At 32.9% G+C, this 19,254-nt stretch overlaps 2 protein-coding genes across 2 annotated transcripts; both read right to left on the reverse strand.

The window, feature by feature from the left end:
* Positions 1-1,144: 1,144 nt before the first annotated feature.
* Positions 1,145-3,214, reverse strand: LOC106381926 (reticulon-like protein B15). The gene is made up of 5 exons (XM_022695537.2): positions 2,369-3,214; positions 1,986-2,169; positions 1,733-1,862; positions 1,574-1,643; positions 1,145-1,484 (listed from the first exon to the last, which is right to left on the reverse strand). Exons 1-5 carry the CDS (start codon positions 2,403-2,405, stop codon positions 1,336-1,338), a joined length of 570 nt encoding a protein of 189 aa, XP_022551258.1. The 5' UTR covers positions 2,406-3,214; the 3' UTR covers positions 1,145-1,335.
* A 9,793-nt stretch (positions 3,215-13,007) lies between these two features.
* Positions 13,008-15,045, reverse strand: LOC106380307 (reticulon-like protein B15). The gene is made up of 6 exons (XM_048749160.1): positions 15,009-15,045; positions 14,882-14,959; positions 14,634-14,703; positions 14,278-14,407; positions 14,133-14,202; positions 13,008-14,044 (listed from the first exon to the last, which is right to left on the reverse strand). The coding sequence occupies exons 1-6, from the start codon at positions 15,043-15,045 to the stop codon at positions 13,887-13,889; spliced, it is 543 nt and encodes a 180-aa protein (XP_048605117.1). The 3' UTR covers positions 13,008-13,886.
* Between the last annotated feature and the right edge of the window lie 4,209 nt (positions 15,046-19,254).

The following is a 19,254-nucleotide window of genomic DNA, read 5'->3' on the forward strand; positions in this document are numbered from 1 at the left end:
TAAAAAAGGAAAATTACTATTAAAAAAGGAAAATTACTATTAAAAAGGAAGCTCACATGGCATAGGAAGCCAACAGAGCTGCGATAGCGTAGCGTACCCTTTTATTACATTAGTTTTAAAGAAAACACAGTCATGTTAGCACTTTTCCAACGTTGATCAATAAATTGAAAATTTCATCAAAAAAAAAAAGGAAAAAAAATTAGAAAAAGGAAATTATTGTGAACTAAAAACTATCAAATAATCTTTTGCTATTATCTTTGTTTATGATTTTAAAAAAGGAAAATTACTATTAAATAATTCTTGTGTTATTATCTTATTATACTTATATTATTAATTATGATATATTAAGCAATTATGTTTGGTGACAAAATATAGGAGATTTTAATCTTATATATAGATGTGAATAATTGTAATCCTTTCAGTTACAAAAAAAAATTGTAATCCAATTGGATTATGATTTCTTAAACAGAAAATTTACTATTTAAATAATGGAGTCTATTATTATATGAAAATATTTGAAATACTTATTTTACTTTTTTTAGATTTGAAAAAAAAACTACAATTAAACACTCTTTAACAGTTCTTTTTTGTAGAAGATTTTATAAACGAATAATTACTTTCAAACAAATTTTCAAAATTATATTTTTTTTTTATTTTAGAGAACGAAAATTAGTATTAAGTAAATTATTATACATATTTTTTTAGGAATTGTAAAAAGGAAAAAAAAATAAAAATGAAATTACTGTCAACTAAAAAAACTATCAAATAATCTTTTTCTGTTATCTTTATTTAGTATTTTAAAAGACGATTTTACAAAACGGAAATTAGTATTAAGTAAATTATTATACATATTTTTTGTTTAGTAATTGTAAAAAGGAAAAAAAAATTAGAAAAAAAAATTATTGTCAACTAAAAACCATCAAATAACCTTTTGCTATTATTATCTTTGTTTAGTATTTATAAAAAGGAAAATTAGCATTAAATAATTTTTTGTGTTATTATCTTATTATATTTATATTATTAATTATGATATATTTTAACACATGTCATCATCTTAAATTTTTAATTGACATGTGTCATCGTCATGTTAATTAGCAACTTTGAAGAACCAAACTTTATATAATAAGATTTTCATTCTAGTGAGCTGGTTCATTATCTAGATTGTTTCCTTAATATTAGCATTGCAAGTTTCAGATTTAAGCCTTTTATAATCATCTACGGATTTTTAAATACTAAAATGATACAGTGTCCAATTATCCCTACTAAATCAAATTAGCTCAACAATGATAATAAAGCATATACGGTTTGCTTTAGTATACCGCAAAATCACATGACCTAGTACAACTTCTTCTTCTTCTTGGTGGCCCTACAGTTTAATAATTGAAGTGTCTTGTTCTTCATTTCTGATACCTCTCCAATGAAATCGTCAACGACCTCTTGATATTGCAGGTACATAACTGGAATCGTTAGCAAGCAGACCAAGCCTGGAAGGTGTGTTTATCGAATCAATATTAGGAAATAAAAGAGAGAGAATTAGATGGCAGGTTGTAAGGTAATAGGGAGATCTACTTACATATATAAAAAATTGTGAGGAGGTTGATGTAGCTCCCAATGGTGTATATGATGGCCACATAAAGGATGGCCTGCCATACATTGAAAGTTTAATAAATAAACAAAGGATTCTTTTATGGAAGCTAGAAAATAGATATTGTTAATGGTAGCAAAGATTAACCCATATAAAGGTTTTGATGTCTTCCCCATATGCAATCTCGTACAGCATCAAGAGAAGACCTTCGATCTCTGAAAGTAAGGCTCTAACTGGGGAATCTTCTTGTTGGAGCTCTTCGGGAGTGGGAGGTATCCTGTTTGAGATATCATAGCGTATATATAATTAAGCTTATGGTTTTTTTCTTATAAGCGCTAGATCCGGATCACTTATGTTATAAAGAAAAAATAAGACGAGAGAGTGTATAAGGGGTAAATACCAAGTGAAAAGGTGATGTCCATACTTGACCCAGATGAAGAGAAGCAGCGTCAGGAGTAACAAGATCGAACATAGAAAGGGTACAGGTTCAGTCTCCATGATCTCAAACTGGAACCAGATAAGTGTGGCCATTACAAGTGTGATTCCTGATGTTATCTTGTTTTTCCACACAGATAAATCCGCTACTGAAACAATATTCCAAATGTGTCAATCTAAATGTAAAAATCCAATTTATATTCCCCGTAAACTCAATGTCAGGTCTTACTCATATTCTTACATATGTGAAACTTGTCATGTTCATTCATATTCAAATTCCTTGTAAGTAGAAGAGAAGAAAGCGATATTTTAATTAAAAACATGATAAGTAGATTATTATAATGTCACCTGCACCTTCGCCAAGCATTTGATCCACGAGAGACATTGCTTTTTGTCGTGATTATAGTATTAAGGGGACCTGCATCTCCATAAAACATCGTCAATCAGGATGTTGTAAGTGTAATTGCCATTTAGTCTCTCATGGATGTCGGATTTCTTTGGCATGCTATAACTCTTAATTAAGCTATTATAATGGCTAAAACTTATGGCATCTCTAATTAATTGTTGCAAATGCATGGATCTCATTCCCTCCTAATTAAATTGTCATAGAAACATATAAAATTCAATTTTGTTCAACCAACCAATTCATTTCGTTGTTAGATAACTAATCTTAAAAGACAATTTTATTGAGTGGCTGAAAGTTGAACTTTACTCCTTATATACGAACGATTTACACCTATATTGTCCTTCAACAAAATATAGTCGCTTCAAATCTGTGAAGAAGAAACATTCTAAACATATTACATATTTACAAGCTACACATGAATACAAAATATAACTAGAAAACAAACAAATTCTAGAGTGATGAGAAATCACAAGCAACGTTAAAAGTGAAACAAACAAAACAGCAAGCATAGACATATACAGACATGCGTACTCACGTTATGTAAATATGAACTCAGTGTATTCTTAAGTTGTTGAGAATAGCATGCATATATACCCAACATTGGAATGCAAAAATCTGATTACTCGGTATATTCTTAAGTTGAAATTCATTATCTTTTTTTGGTCAACAGTATACCTTTCTCAGCTGATTTCTTTCCATAACAGTATATACATTATATGTATCTATATACAAAGTATGAATACAACTGTAAAGTTTCATATACAGATTCGTTTCCTTCTTAATTTTCAAACTAATATTTTATTTCCCATTCATCTTTTTCAATGCTTCATTATTTCTCATTCATCTATGTTGCATTTTGGCAAGAAAACATGATTTTGATATTTTTGTGGGAAATTGATTTTTTTTTTTTTTTTTTGAGAGAAAACATAATTTTTGATGCTAGAAAACACGATTTTGTGATTTTGGTGGGAAAATCGTTTTTTTTTTTTTTTGCGATTTTGGTTGAAAAAAAACTCGATTTTGCTATTTTGGCGAAAAACATAATTTTGTGTTTTTGTCGAGAAAACATGATTTGTGATTTTGGTGAAAATATGATTTACTGTTTTAACAAAAAACTCAATTTAACGGTTGGCGAAAAAACATGTTTAGATTTGGTTATCTAAAACAACCAAATATAATGTTTATATAGAACAACCAATATATAAATAACCAAATATAATATATATATATATATATATATACATTTGAGAAATTTAGGTTTAGATTGTTGGTTAAAATTTATCTAGATATATGAGAAAAATAGATAAAGCTTGGTTAGTGAGTGGAGTATGGCACTGCAAAAACAAACAATGGGTCGTCGTGTCAACAATCAAGGTACGGTATTTTCACGTTGGAGAACACCGGCGGATGGATGGCTACGTGAAGTGCAACTATGATGGAGGATGGTCATCTATTAATACTCGAGCACGAGCAGGTTGGATCATTAGGGATTCTTTTGGAAGTTATCAAGGTGCGGGTCAAGTGGCTCATGGATTTGGAAGCGGAGTTGCACCTTGCAAGCGTTGTTATTAGCAATGGAAGGTGCTTGGGCAAAAGGTTTTACAAAATAATATTTGAAGGTGATGTCAACAGCTCCATGATTTAGTGATGGGTCGCAAACGAAGCTTCAGAAACAGCAATTAGATAAGAGAAATCCTTGTATGGCGGGATCGGTTTAAAGATTGGGTGTTTACTTGGACTTCACGGAACAACAACAAGGTTGCAGAACAGTAACGTCTATTGATGATGGTTACATATTTCATTATTATGTACCGAATTCTATTGTTAACTTCCTCCATGAGGATCACATTGGTTTATATCAATATAAAAGAATGTTTGTCTAAAAAAAAAGATAAAGCTTGGTTTAGTGAAATTGATAGAAATTTGGTTTGGTAATTTTTTTGGTTATATATTTAATTGTTTATGCGGGTTATAAACTTTATTGGTTTGGTTTTAAATAACTCATTATCTATTCAATCCAAACAAGATACATTAACCCGTTTTATCTATTAATCTATTTACACCCAATTTTCTGCCTATTAAAATCTATGGTTTGGATTGTGTTAGTTTGATCTATTAAATTTCACTAGTAGAAATCTACCGCATAACCACGGAAGTGCCACTACAAAACCGTGGCTATAAAAAAAAGCTACGAAAATGCTACGTTAAGGCCACGAAATGATATAGCCACGGTAAACCCAAAATAAAGCCATGAAGTAGTCACGAAAAAAAAACGAGGCTATCATAGCCACGGTTTAGCAACGAATATAACGTGGCAAGCAACACAGCAACGAACTAACCACTTTAAAACGTCGTGGCTATGTCTTGTTTTTTTGTGCCGACATCAAAACGCCAGTGTTTTATGCAACAGTGTACAAAGCCACGCTTTTGTCATGGCTATGCCGTGACTATATTAACTCTATGCAGACCAAAACAGAGAAAGATTCGTTTGGTAGTGATATTTTTTAGAAAGTCACGAATTTTAGGTGGCTGTGGCGTGGCTAATTTCGAACATATATACTCTTCCCGTATGAGACATTTAGAACTTTTGTTCTTCAACCAAATTTTCTAAAATGTCTTTCTACTTTTATTCAAGAGAGTGGATGGATCAAAGGATTGATCCTCAGAGTAATTCTGTTTCAGAAGTATTTCTTGGAGGCATTAATGCATTTCTTCAATTTGCGTGTAATCAAGCCGATTATGAAGAGCGACAAACATTATTGTGTCCGTGTGGTCGATGAAAAAATGTGAAGCAACAAGATGCACAAGTTGTTTCAAGATATCTATTCTTATACGGTTTTAAGGGAAATTATTATGTTTGGACGAGTCATGGAGAGAAATTCCACACTGTTGGTGAGAGTTCTGGAGCGAATCATTCAACGGGTGAAGAAGAAATGTGGGAAAATCCTACTTGGAATGCTCATGAAGATCACTACCAAGATAATTTAGAAGTACCAGCGGACATTGCGCCACCATACATATCGAAACCTATAGCAGAGATGGACGTGGCAGAGCCATATCGTGATAATGTTTTTGAAGCATTTGAAGCTGCCAGTCAACCTCTCTACGAAGGGTGTGCAGACGGAATAACTCAGTTGTCTCTTGCTTCGCGGATGTTGAAAATGAAGACGGATTATAATTTGGCGGAAACTTGTGTAGATGAGATATCTGAAGTATTTTAAAAAATGCTTCCGCAGCCGAATAATGCTCCAGCAACATATTACGAGACAAAGAAACTGACACGAGGGCTTGGTTTACCCGTTCAGAAGATTGATGTTTGTGTGAAGAATTGTATGCTATTTTGGAAGGAAGATGTGATTAGTTGTAGGTTTTGTGGAGAAGATCGCTACCATCCGAACAATGGAAAAGGAAAAAAACAAGCCAAAGCAGAAAATGTTTTACATGCCTATTGCAGATCGTCAGAAACGTCTATACCAACTTGAGGTGACAGCTTCCAATATGCGGTGGCATAAGGAACATGTGACTCCGGAAGGCGAAATGCATCACCCATCTGATGCTATAGCGTGGAAACATTTTAATGAGGTATATCCTGGATTTGCTGATGAAAGCCGGAATATTTATCTATGCTTATGAACAGATGGATTTAATCCGATTGGTATGAATGGGGAAGCACATTCCCTTTGGCCCATTATTGTAACTCCATACAATTTGCCGCCGGGAATGTGTATGAAAAGAGAATTCCGTTACCTTTCGGTGCTAATTCCGGGGCCCAAACATCCAAGTAAAAGCTTAGATATTTACCTTCAACCATTGATTGAAGAATTACAGATGTTATGGAGGGATGGTGTGGAGGCATATGATATTTTAATGAAAGAAAGATTCAAAATGCGAGCAGTTTTGATGTGGACGATAAGCGATTTTCCAGCTTATGGAATGCTTTGATGTTGGACGACTCATGGTCGGTTGGCGTGTCCATATTGTCAAGATGAGACTGGTGCATTCTGGTTATCTAAAGGAAGGAAACATAGTTGGTTTGATTGCCACAGAAGGTTCTTAGATGCAGATCATCCTTACTGGAAAAACACTCAAGCATTTAGACGGGGAAAAACAGTTTTAGATCCTCCTCCACCGTGGTTGACCGGAGAAGAAATATTGCATGAAAGGATAAATAATATCGAAGGTTTATCAACATCTGTGAAATGTGGAGGGAATGGACAATATCTGGATACGGAGTTACTCACAATTGGGTAAAGAAGAGTATCTTCTGGGAGTTACCGTATTGGGAAAATCATCTTCTTCGGCATAGCCTTGATTTCATGCATATTGAGAAAAACTTCTTCGACAACCTGACGAACACATTGTTAAATGCTCCTGGAAAGACGAAAGAGAACATCAAAAGCAGATTGGATCTTCCAGGACTATGCAAAAGGCGGGATTTAGAGATGAAAGAGGATGGAACGATGCATGTGCCAATATTCAGGCTGCCTAATGCGGGAAAACGAGAATTTCTTCTCTGGTTGAAAAATGACATAAAATTTCCCGATGGATACGCCTCGAAATTTAGTCGATGTATTGACGAAAACAATTTAAAGCTACATGAACTAAAAAGTCATGATTGTCATGTCATAATGGAACGACTATATCCATTTGCTTTCGCTGAACTCCTTCCCAAAAATTTTAACACAGCGATCACAGGTATTTATTTGTTTGTATCATTTTATAATTTACTATAATTGATGCTATAATTAACTTAAATATTTTGTTTACAGATATTGCCCTCTTCTTCCGAGATATCTCTTCGAAGATTTTGAAAGAGTCAGATGTTGGCCTATTAAAGGCAAATATCGGTGTGAAGCTTTGTAACTTGGAAAAAATATTTCCTCCATCGTTCTTCGATGTTATGGAACATCTTCTTGTGCACCTCCCAGATGAGGTAGCCTTAGGTGGTCCTGTCCATTTTAGGTGGATGTATGTATTTGAAAGATACATGTATCATTTGAAGCAGATGGTCAAAAACAAAGCACGCATTGCAGGTTCAATAGTTGCACAATGGATAAATGAAGAGATTTTTAATGCTTCCTCAAATTTTTTTGGGCATCCTGAAATCATGAGCATTCCATAAGGTCCGAATGATATTCATTTCACATATAATTATCCGGATGTACCACCCTTGTTTTACCATGAAGGGAGAATTAGTGGTCAATGCTCAACTGGTTGGTTGAATGATGGAGATAACATCGTTCTTCAGACATTTATGATGCTCAACTGTGAAACATTTGCTCCATATGAAAGGTAATTTAATATTATGGAAAATATAATATAAATACATATTTCTAGTTACATAATTATGATTTTAATATGTGCAGGATGTTTGAAGAATATATGACGTTAAATGTTCATGATATTACTCCAGCTGCAATGCAAAAAGCGAAAGACGCCAAATTTGCTGATTGGTGCAAAGACTATGTGAGTTATTGTTTTGTATTATAAAGTTTCACAATTTTTTTAATTAAATTTGTATTTTATAACAATGTTATTGTATTACAGATTAATGATGCGACTCAGTTTTACACATTTCCTATGTGGATGTTGGATTTTGTACAAGGTCCTAGGCGTAGTTACAGGTCTTGGCCAATATACCACACACGTGGATACACTTTTCACACTCATAACCATGGTCAAAATAAGAGAACTCAACATTATAGTGTATGTGTACCTGGAACCAACGAGACAGACTACTATGGCCTTGTACAAGAGATCATGATGGTGGAGTATCATGGTGATGTTGGCTTGAAAGTAATGGTTTTTAAATGTTTGTGGTTTGACAACACAGCAAATCGCGGTATGAGAGAATACATCCTTTTGGTCTTGTTGATGTCTCACCACGAAGACAATATGCAAAATATGATCCTTTTGTATTACCAGGTAAGTGAAAAACATATAATTATTTCTTTGGGATTTGATATTATTGATGAAACTATGATGTTATTGTACTATAAACAAGTAATTGTGATCAAGCATGTTTTATTCCTTATCCACGGGTACGTCGACAATCAATCGATGACTGGTGGGCATGCGCAAAAATTATTCCCCGAGGAATCCATGAAACATAAGAAATTGCGTTAACGGCATGGCAAGATGATAAATGTGATCAGGTTGCTGAAAGTTCATTGTTATGGGTGGAGACACATGTTGTTGATGATGTGTCTGATTATGATATTGCTCCGGTGAATCCTCCAAACGATGAATATGTATCTGATGGTGATGTAGAAGCAGACCGTGATTCAGATGATGATTCAGAATAGAAAAATATATTCCAAGATTGTAAAATATGTGTTTAAGGTAGTAAGATATGTTTTAAGGTTGAAAAATAAGTTGTAAGGTTGTAAAATAAGTTGGAAGGTTATAAAATATATTGTTGTAAAATATATTGTGAGATGTAAAATAAATGGTAAGGTTGTAAAATATATGGTTTTAAAAAATATTGTAAGGTTTTAAAATAGATTGTAAGATTTTTGGAATATGTATGTAAGTTGTTGTGTGAGTATAAGGTTGAAGGAAGAGGGTTTAGGGATTATAGTTTAGGGGTTAGATGTTTGTGGCTTCGGGTTTTGAAAATAGCCACGCTTATTTCGTGGCTGTACAGTGGCTATGTGAAAATTGGAAAAAACCAATTGGTTTGCCTCCAATGTATTTGGTTTTGGCTCCAATTATTTTTGGTTTCGCGGTTTATATTAAAGAACAGCCTCTGAATTTTCATGGCAATATCGTGGCTATGTTGAAATTTTGGTTTGCCAATTGGTTTGCCTCCAATTTATTCGGTTGTGGCTCCAATTATTTGACATTTCGCGGTTATTGCTAAAACCGAGCCACAATTGGCCACGCTGTTTTCGTGGCTTTGCTGAAAGGGTTTTATATCGGTTTTCCTCTTTCTTCCAACACTTGGCACAAAAAAGAAACCGAAACTCTCTCTCGACTCGCGACTGACGAAACGCGTCGTCTTCTCTGGTTCAAGTCTCGCCGTCTCCCATTCCAAGCCTCACCGTCTCCTGTCTCTCGTCTCTCATCTCTCAAGGTAACCCCTTTCTCTCCTCCGCTAAATCAGAAACCTTAGGATCCCGAATCGATTAGATGTTCTAGGGTTTCAATTTCTTTATTTTATGGGGCTTTTTAATTTTTTACTTGTGTGTGTGTTTCGATTTCTTTCCAATCTAGGGTTTTGATTTCACATGCAATCTAAGGTTTCGATTTCGTTCCAATCTAGGGTTTCGCTTTCACATGCAATCTAAGGTTTCGATTAGGGGTTTTCTCTCTGTCTAGTTAGTGTTCTTGTGACCAAAAAGTGTTTAAATTTCTCATGTTATTCTCTCTGTCTCTTTTATTTCGCTTTGTCTCTGTTTATATTTGCTTGTATACTAATGTTTCTTTTTCATTGGTTGTGAACAGATGAACTCACCAAGAGTACCTCCTCCTATGCCTCCTGGTGCTACTGGACTGGCTTCTATGCCTCCTGGTGCTACTGGACCGGCTTCAAACCATGCTGCTTCCTCTTCTCGTTCCAATAGCTACCCGCAGATGACTCTCAATGCCATGCTCAATTCACCTGCTAGGCTAGCACAGCCTCATCTCCATCCAGATAAAATCAATGGAGCTTTATGGTAAGATTACATTTGGTCTCCATCTCTTTCTTAGACTAAAATAGTTTCTGTTATTTGTTTTATGGCTGTGACTTCTTAGGATAGTTTATGTTTAGGATTGTTAGCGATGATTGTTTATTTTTTAGGATTTTTTGTGATGTATTGTTTCTGTTACTGATGTTGGTTATCGTTTTAGGTTTGGTATTGACCCATGTGTCAACTCTTTCATTCGGGCAACTTGGCAAGCATACTACATGGGGCCTTGAAAGAGTTGAAGGAAGGTTCCTGATGAAAGGAGGGAATCATGGTGGCAAACGTTTGTGGTAAGTGACTAGTATACATTGTATAGGCCGTTAACATGTTTTAAAATCGCTTACTGTTTTGTTTTCTTTTGTAGCAAAATTTCTATTGGGACCCTGAGTTTAATGACTTAGTCTACGGTCTTTGGAAGAAGGAAACATGGACAACCATTGGTGAAAGGATAAGCAAGAAGAAGAGGCAACATAAGAAGCCAAAGTACATCAATGAAGCTGACTGGACACTCCTGTTGGAGCATTGGGCGACCGATGCAGCTAAAAGAAGAGCAAGAAGGCTGCAAAATCTCGCAAGTTTGATCCTGTGGGTAAAGGCTGCCACAAGCATAATGCAGGACCTCGGTCTTTTGCAAGGATTGAGTATAACATGGTATCTTTCCATGTCTATACTCTTAATACTGTTCTTCTTTTTTTTTCTAATCTACTGTAATTATTTTCCTTTTTTGCAGATGGTGGCTTCTGGTACTAATGAGAGGCCATCATTCACCGACCTAGTCAGGGTGACACACACCAGACCAGATGGGACTTTTGTGGACTACCGTGCTGAAGAGCTGGTTACTCAAGCCGAGCTGGAAGCCACACAGCTCTCTAACACTGACCGATCACCCGGGAGTCCAAGTGCATCATCAACTCCTTCTCGCCTCAAGATAAACAAAGCTTATCTAAAGGTATCTTTCATACACTAGGTTTCAGTTGTTTTATGTTCTGATTTGTATGTGGAATTGGATGACTTAGAGCTGCTTAAGAATGTGGTTGGTTATTTGCGGGTAGAATTAGATATGACTTAGAGCTGTGCATGTTCTGTTTATTTACAGTGAAGAAAGCTTTTATAAAAAAAAATTTCTGTTATGTTCAACAGAATGCTAAGGGTAAGAGGGGGCATGTTTATGGACTCGGCAGTGCCCAATACAGGGAGCAAGCACCTTCTTCACACGTCCCTAATGGTCTTGCCCGCAACCTGGAGCTGGAGATGCGTGTGGGAGGTCTTGAGACAATCCTCCAAAGTGTGAGGGAGGACGTGTCTGAGGTGAAGCAGGATGTGTCCGAGATGAAGCAGGAGTTTGCATCAACAAGAGATGCAATCAATCAGCTCCTCCAAATGCTTCGTCCCCCACAAGCACCTACTGAACATACTTCTACTCAGCCCAAAGCCCCAACTCCTCAGCCTTAAGTAGGTTCCTGTCTTCTCTTTTGTAACAAAGCTCATCAAACTCTAGCTCATCTTTTGTAGAGTCTTCTTAGACTCTTTAAAACTCTTCTCCCTTGTATAATTATCTATGTTTGTGTAATATTGAACCTACTCTTTTATATATATGCAATTTATGTTTTAATTATATGTGCAATGTTTTAATATTTGAATGGAAATATAAATTGTTGAATTTGGCAAATTAAAACAAATCAAAGAGGAAAACCATTTACGAAAATGGTTATATAATAGCCACAATATAGAAAGTGGCTTTAACGTGGCTAACCAATACCACGTGAATAAAAAACAAAACTGTGGCTTTGTAAAGCCACGAATACATAGTGGCAATACCGTGGCAAACACAGCCCCTTTAAATTAGTGGTATAACCGTGGCTTTTATAGCCACTAAAAGTAGCAACGCTAAAGAAGTTATTACCAGGGCTATTAAAGCCACGAAAAGAAGCGTGGGAAAAGCGTGGCTACTAGCCACGATAAGCCACGTTTTTATTCCAGCCACGAGACTATAGCCACGGTAATTTTCCTTTCCAAAAATGTGGCTCTTTTCTCCCTAGCCACGAATTTCTCCTCTATAGCCACGAAGTTGTAGTGACTATGCGGTAGTTTTTTAGTAGTGTTTATACATTTTCACACCCCTATGTAAATGCTAACATTTGCTAAATTGTCATTTATAAGCTTTTCAACATGTCATGCATGTGTAACATGCTAAAAAGACCATAACCTTACAAATTAATTTAATTGCTTAAGAAACTACTACGCATCTACATAATATGTTTTTCAATACCAAAAGATCATACTCCATCCATTCCCGAAATATATATTTTCTAAAATTTTATTTTTCTAACAGTGATAGTTTTTTTACTTATAGAAAATACTTACATATTCTACTCTATACTAACCCTTATTCTAGGAAATGACTGGGCTGGCAGCAACCAAAGTGCCGATACCAGTTTCACCACTAGAGAGAAGTATCCACTAGAAAATAATCACGGGTAAGAGAATTCTCTCCCAATTCAAGTTGGAGATCGACAGTCTCCATAGTCCCAACACCATTCTACTACTCGTGAATGCTCGACAAACCTTATATATGTTATCACATTTGTTTCAATCACTTGAATCCGCTATGTTTGTTCACTAGAAAAACAAGAGAAGAAAGTTCTAGAACTCAAATCACAACAATCAATTCATTCAATTTTAGTTGTAGATTCAATCAGTTCATACAAGCATTAAGATCAGGTTTGACAAGTTCAATAAATCTTTAAACAATATAGTTATTTAGTTCATCAAGATTAATTCAGACAATCAATAATGCTTTCGCATCTATCAATCAGTTCATACAAGCATTAAGATCAGGTTTGACAAGTTCAATAAATCTTTAAACAATATAGTTATTTAGTTCATCAAGATTAATTCAGACAATCAATAATGCTTTCGCATCTATCAATTATCCTATGATCTAGATTTTAGGTTGTCAATCCAGATCTAGCACTAAGAACAATCAAGATGAAGAATATAAAATAACCCTATCAATTAATTCTAGCAATTTATAAATCCTTTGAAAACCCTAAATAAATTGCATTAAGATACTTGTAAGAGATATAGAAGTTCGAAATCAATATTTGAATGGGGTTTGACTTGTCTCTACAAAATATCTCTAAGATAATTAAAGTGTATCCTAAAAAATGGTTTAAGATAAGTTAATATAGGTAAAACACGTTCATGGATTCTTCTGTAATACTGAAAACTTCTGGGCCTTTTTGTAATTCTTGAAAATTGATAAATCATGTCGGTTTGCTACACATGGGTGTTGATCGACACCAAGGCTGGTAAAAATCTACACCATCTTCATAGTTCAACACCAAGTTGATCTTTTCGGCTTCACCTCTCTTTAAGCTCCAATTTACTCCATAATCTCCAAATTCGTCCAAAGTGTACCTAAACATGTAAAGACTCTAAAAACTATTCGAAACATAATATAAAGGTTCTAAAAGTATGACATATCATTGTGGAAACCTATAAAATGATGACATGTCACTTATTCAAAACCAAATCATTATTTCAGCACAATGGCAATTGGCAACATAAATCAGCAAAACTCAAGTCTTTTTTATGGAAGCTACATCTTAATCGAATATACAACCACAAACATACCCATAAGACTGTTGAGTAGTTTATTGCTAGACTTGCAATATCAAACATTACCAATTTCACTACTTACTACTACATAAACCAGCAGTTAGTGACACAGAGAGAAGATATAAAAAGAATATGTGGCTTGCTTTGGGTAAACTCCATTGACCTTGTACTATTCCTCCTTGGTGGCCCTGGGAATTTTATTGAGAACATTAGATTTGAGTACTTCAAGTAACTTGTTCTTCTCTTCTGATACCTCCCTAATGAAATTGTCAATAACCTCTTGAAATTGCAGGTACAAAACTGGAATCGTCATTGCGCAGACTAAGCCTGAAAGGCGTGTGTATTGAAACAATTTTAAGAATAAAAGAGAGAGAATGAGATGAAAGGTTGTCCGGTCATTTTGACATTTTCTTACATATATACAAAATTGTAAGGAGGTTGATGTAGCTCCCAACAGTGTCTACGATGGCCACATAAAGGATGGCCTGTATACGTTTAATAAATTAACAAATGCTTCTTTTATGGAAACTAGAAAAAATAGAGTGGTAAAGAAGATTCACCGAGAGAAAGGTTTTGATGTCTTCCCCGTATGCAATCTCGTAAAGCATCAAGAGAAGGCTTTCGATCTTTGAAAATAAGGCTCTAACGGGGGAATCTTCTTGTCTAATTTCTTGGGGAGTGAGAGGTCTCCTATTTGAGATGTTACAGCATGTATATCGTTAAGGTTATAGCGTTATATTTGTTATAAGAAGGGCTAGATCAGATCACCTACGTTAAAAAAGAAGAGTGTGTGTGTAAGTACCTAATGAAAAATAGTTGTCCAAACTTGACCCAGAGGAACAAAAGAAGCATCAAGAGTAATAAGATTGAACATAGAAAGGGTAAAAATCGAGTCTCCATGATCTCCAGTAGGAACCAAATAAGTGTGGCCATTACAAGTGTGATGCCTGATTTTATCTTGTTTTTCCACACACATAAATCCGCCACTGCAACAACATTAAATGTAAGAAATCAAATTATATTCCCCCTAAAATCAATGTCCGGTCTTACTCATATTTCTAACACTTTTTGAAACTAGGACAGGTCGATTCATATTCAAAGTCCTAGTAAGTAGAAGAGAAGAAAATATTTATTAATTGAGAACATGCTAAGTTATGATGTCACCTGCTCCTTCGCCAACTATTTGATTAACGAGAGACATTGCTTTTTGTTGTGACTTTGAATCTTTGATATTAAGGAGACCTGCAATCCCATAAAACATATTCAATGAGGATTATATAAGAAAAATTACCATTTATTCTCTCATGCATGTTGGCTTTCTTTGGCATGCTTTTAAATCTTAATTAAGCTATTTTTTTTTTGAAAAAATAAAAAAATAAAAAAAAAAGGAAGTTAATTAAGCTATTATCATCACTAAATATTAATGTAGCTTTTATTAATTGTTCCAAACGCATGGGGATAGTTTTCTCCTATAATTAACATGTTTATCAAACATATAATATTCTATTTTTAACCAACTAATTCATTTCGTTGTTAGAAAACTAATCTTAAGATAATATATATTTTGATTGAAAGATAAAACTGAAATTACTCATTATATACAAACTACTAAGAGTTTTCTTGGACCATGCGCATAAATAATAATTTTAAATATAACATTTTTTGCTTAAAATAATAATTTTAAATATAACATTCTTGTATTTAAAAATAATAATTAATTTAGACTTGGACATCATTATTTTTATATTTTAACTTCAACGATTTGAAGAAAAAATCAAATATATATATATATATATATATATATATATATATATATTCTAATAAATTTTGGATGTTTGTTTGTTCTAGTTAATATATGTTAAATTGAGAAAATCAATTTTTAGCTAACCTAATGAACCGGTAAATAAAATTTTAATCATTTGACTATCAAAAAAAATTTTGATTAGTGTTATTTTAGTTTTGCATTTTTTATGATATATAAGTTGATGTTAAAAATTATATTTGTAAGTATATTTAGCTTACTTATTAATTATATATATATATATTAATTTAATTTAATTGTGATATATCAGTTATCAATTATTAATATATTTTAATTTTGTTTTTTTTGACAATATATTTTAATATTCTTGCCAAAATAAATATTTATATATATATTTTACATTAATGATGATATATGAATTAATAGTTATTGCCATATTTAAAAAACTTTAGAAGAATATAAATTTTTATAAGAAAAATTGTACTATCATAATAAGGTTAGTGACATGTCACATTTTCCCAAAGACATGCCATATTCTTAAAAAAAAATTAAATAGGGTGATGACACATATATGCAAATCAGTTCACAAATAATGTTTAGGGTACTTCTGCCTGTAAATATTTTGAAAAAAAAACATGGCGATGCTTCAAAACTGTAAACAAGAAACATGCTATACAATTAGATCCGAAATTTATAATCTACACATGAAATGTATGCCCATACACGTGATAAATATATATATAATCAAAAACAATTTATAATGTATAAGTAATCATAAGCATCGCCAAAAAAAAGGTAATCATAAGCAACACCAAAAAGAAAAAAAACAAAACAGCAAACGTAGACTTATACAGACACATACGTACTCACGTCTTGTAAATATGAACTTACTATATTCGTTAATTTGCTGAAATAGCATAGCATGCATATACACAATACATGTAAAAAATGGATTATATACACAACAATTGCATGCAAAAATCTGACAACTTTGTTGATATTTATGTTAAAAATCTGTTAATATTCATTATCTATTTTGTTATTTAGTTTGTAAATAATAGTTTGTTACCTTTCTCAGTTGATTTCTTTCCATTTTAAACTAAAATATGCATCTCTTAATTTTGGTCACAATTTCTCTTCTTGTGTGATTTTTTAAAAATGAACATTCCTAAAAAAAATCATATTTCATTTATTTATAATTAACATATTGAAATCATTAAGATATCATATCTTATATAATTGACACATATAACAAATTCACCTATAAAATTGTCTTATATTTTTAATTATAAAAATCTGCTGACAAAAAAAATCTATCAAAATCTTATTAAAATTTTTAAATATTTATATAAAATAAAAATTATATTTCTTTTATATCTAATTAACATTTTGGCATCATTAAGATATCAAATCTTATATAATTGTCACATATAACAACTTCACCTATAAAATTGTCATATTTTTTAATTATAAAATTTTGTTGACAAAACAAATCTAACAAAATCTTGTTAAAATTTTTAAATTTTTTAATAAAATAATGCATTAATTAATTTATTAATTAGTAGTGTAATATTATTACAAATTAATGTTAATTAATATTTAATTATAAAATAATAAATAAAATTTGTGTGCTATTTTCATAAACGTTCTAATTATAGTCTATATTATATTAAAATAAAAGTACTATATGAATTAAATATAAAAATTATAGTAAATTTATAAATGATATTATTTTATTTTTAAAAATCTTTCATTTAAACTATTTATCTATAATATTAAAATTGAAGTACATTTTTATAGGTACCCTTTGTTTTTTGAATATATTTATAGACATACCACTACTCTTTAGTTTAAATATTAATATTTTTATTCTAACTTAGAACGCGCTAGGCGTTCATTATACGTTATATGACTGTATAACGCCTAACCGTATAGGCGGACGCCTAAACGGGGTATATACGGATATATACTTTTACACGAAATATAATTATAAGATTAATATATATACATTATTTTTGAAAAAAACTGAACATAAATATATTTTAAATCTAATTTTATGTATAAGTATATAGTTTAACATATATAAATAGTTTTAAATTATAAAAATTAAAGTCCTTTTAAATATACAAAGATGATAAATTTAAAATGATTTTGCAACAATTATAATAATATCTACAATCATATAAATACTTAAAATAAGTAAAAGTAATATAAATAATAACATTTATAAAATATAATAATAATATTAATAGTTTAAATGATAGTTTATGCAGATTTTTCTTGACTGCTATACACCATGTCACCAATTGCCATAGAAAATGCTTAATCTTAGATGGGCACCGTAATTTCCAGCAATATGCCTTCAAAATATCCACCTAAGATTAAGCAATACCCACGGTGGATATTTTGAAGGCATATTGCTGGAAATTACGGTGCCCACCTAAGATTAAGCATTTTCTATGGCAATTGGTGACATAGTGTATAACAGTCAAGAAATATCTGCATAAGCGAGGGATACCCGGCGATATCGTTTGTGCAAGATGTGGTGCTGAGGAGGAATCGATCAACCATGCTTTTTTGAATGTCCTCCTGCACTTCAGACATGGGCTCTTTCAAAGATTCCAACAAATCCAGCTATGTTTCCAACAAATTCTCTCTTTGTGAACATGGATCATCTTTTTTGGAGAGTTGTTCCACAGATGAAAGATCATCAGTTTGCATGGATACTATGGTATATATGGAAGGGAAGAAATAATAAAGTCTTTAGCAATATGGATGTGGATCCGTTGGACACCCTTAAACTGGCTGAAACGGAATCAAAAATCTGGGCTGAGGCACAAATATTGAATGATAACAAGAGGATCCCACAGGTAGAGGCAACGATTCTTCCGTCAATTCCAGGAAGATCACGGATGCGGATGGTTCCTGGAAAGAGAATGATATTTTTTCAGGACAAGGATGGTATAGTACTCTAAAAGGATTTGTGGGTTTGATGGGTGCAAGTAATGTTCGGGCGTCCCTTTCTCCCCTTCATGCAGAAATGGAAGCTTTTTATGGGCAATGGAATGTATGAAAAAATTACGACAACTTCAGGATGTTTGCAACGGATTGTTCTTAATTGTTGATGATGGTTTCAGCACCAGAAGAATAGTCAGCATTTGCAAGTTATTTGTAGGATATAAACAGCCTGAATGAGAGTTATTCCAGAGCAGAGATTATCTATGTACCAACAACGCATAATAAGAAGGCGGATAGCTTAGCTCGCAGTGGTAGGAAAGAAACGTCTTTTGTAGTTCACATGGATCAAGATCTCTCAGTTTGGTTCACAGAGTCAATATGAGTCTGTAAAGTTGATGACAAAAAAAAAAATAATAATAATAATATTAATAGTTTATTTTTTAAAACATTAATGCTTAAAATCCGCCAAGGCGTCTCCGTAGACCGCATAATGCGCCCGAATGATATAAATCCGCATAAAACACTATATAACATAAATCCGTATAAAACGTTATTACTTTTTTTTATTTGGCTACAGTATAGCGCCTAAACGCGGTCTAGGCGGGCGCGTAAACCGTATTTTATAACACTGATTCTAAGTTTCTAACTTAAAAGAGAATATTTCCTTAATCTACTCAACTACCTTACGTTTTGGCAATTTTTCTGCTGTCAAATAGAAAAAAAAATAAAAGGTAGATTTATTTTTATATATATAAAGTATATCTTCGTTGTAAAAGGATCTCTGAGATCAAAGCTCACGCCTCTTTCTTAGAACTAT

This window comes from Brassica napus, chromosome C2 (genome assembly GCF_020379485.1).
Source record: "Brassica napus cultivar Da-Ae chromosome C2, Da-Ae, whole genome shotgun sequence".
Classification (NCBI taxonomy): Eukaryota; Viridiplantae; Streptophyta; class Magnoliopsida; order Brassicales; family Brassicaceae; genus Brassica; species Brassica napus.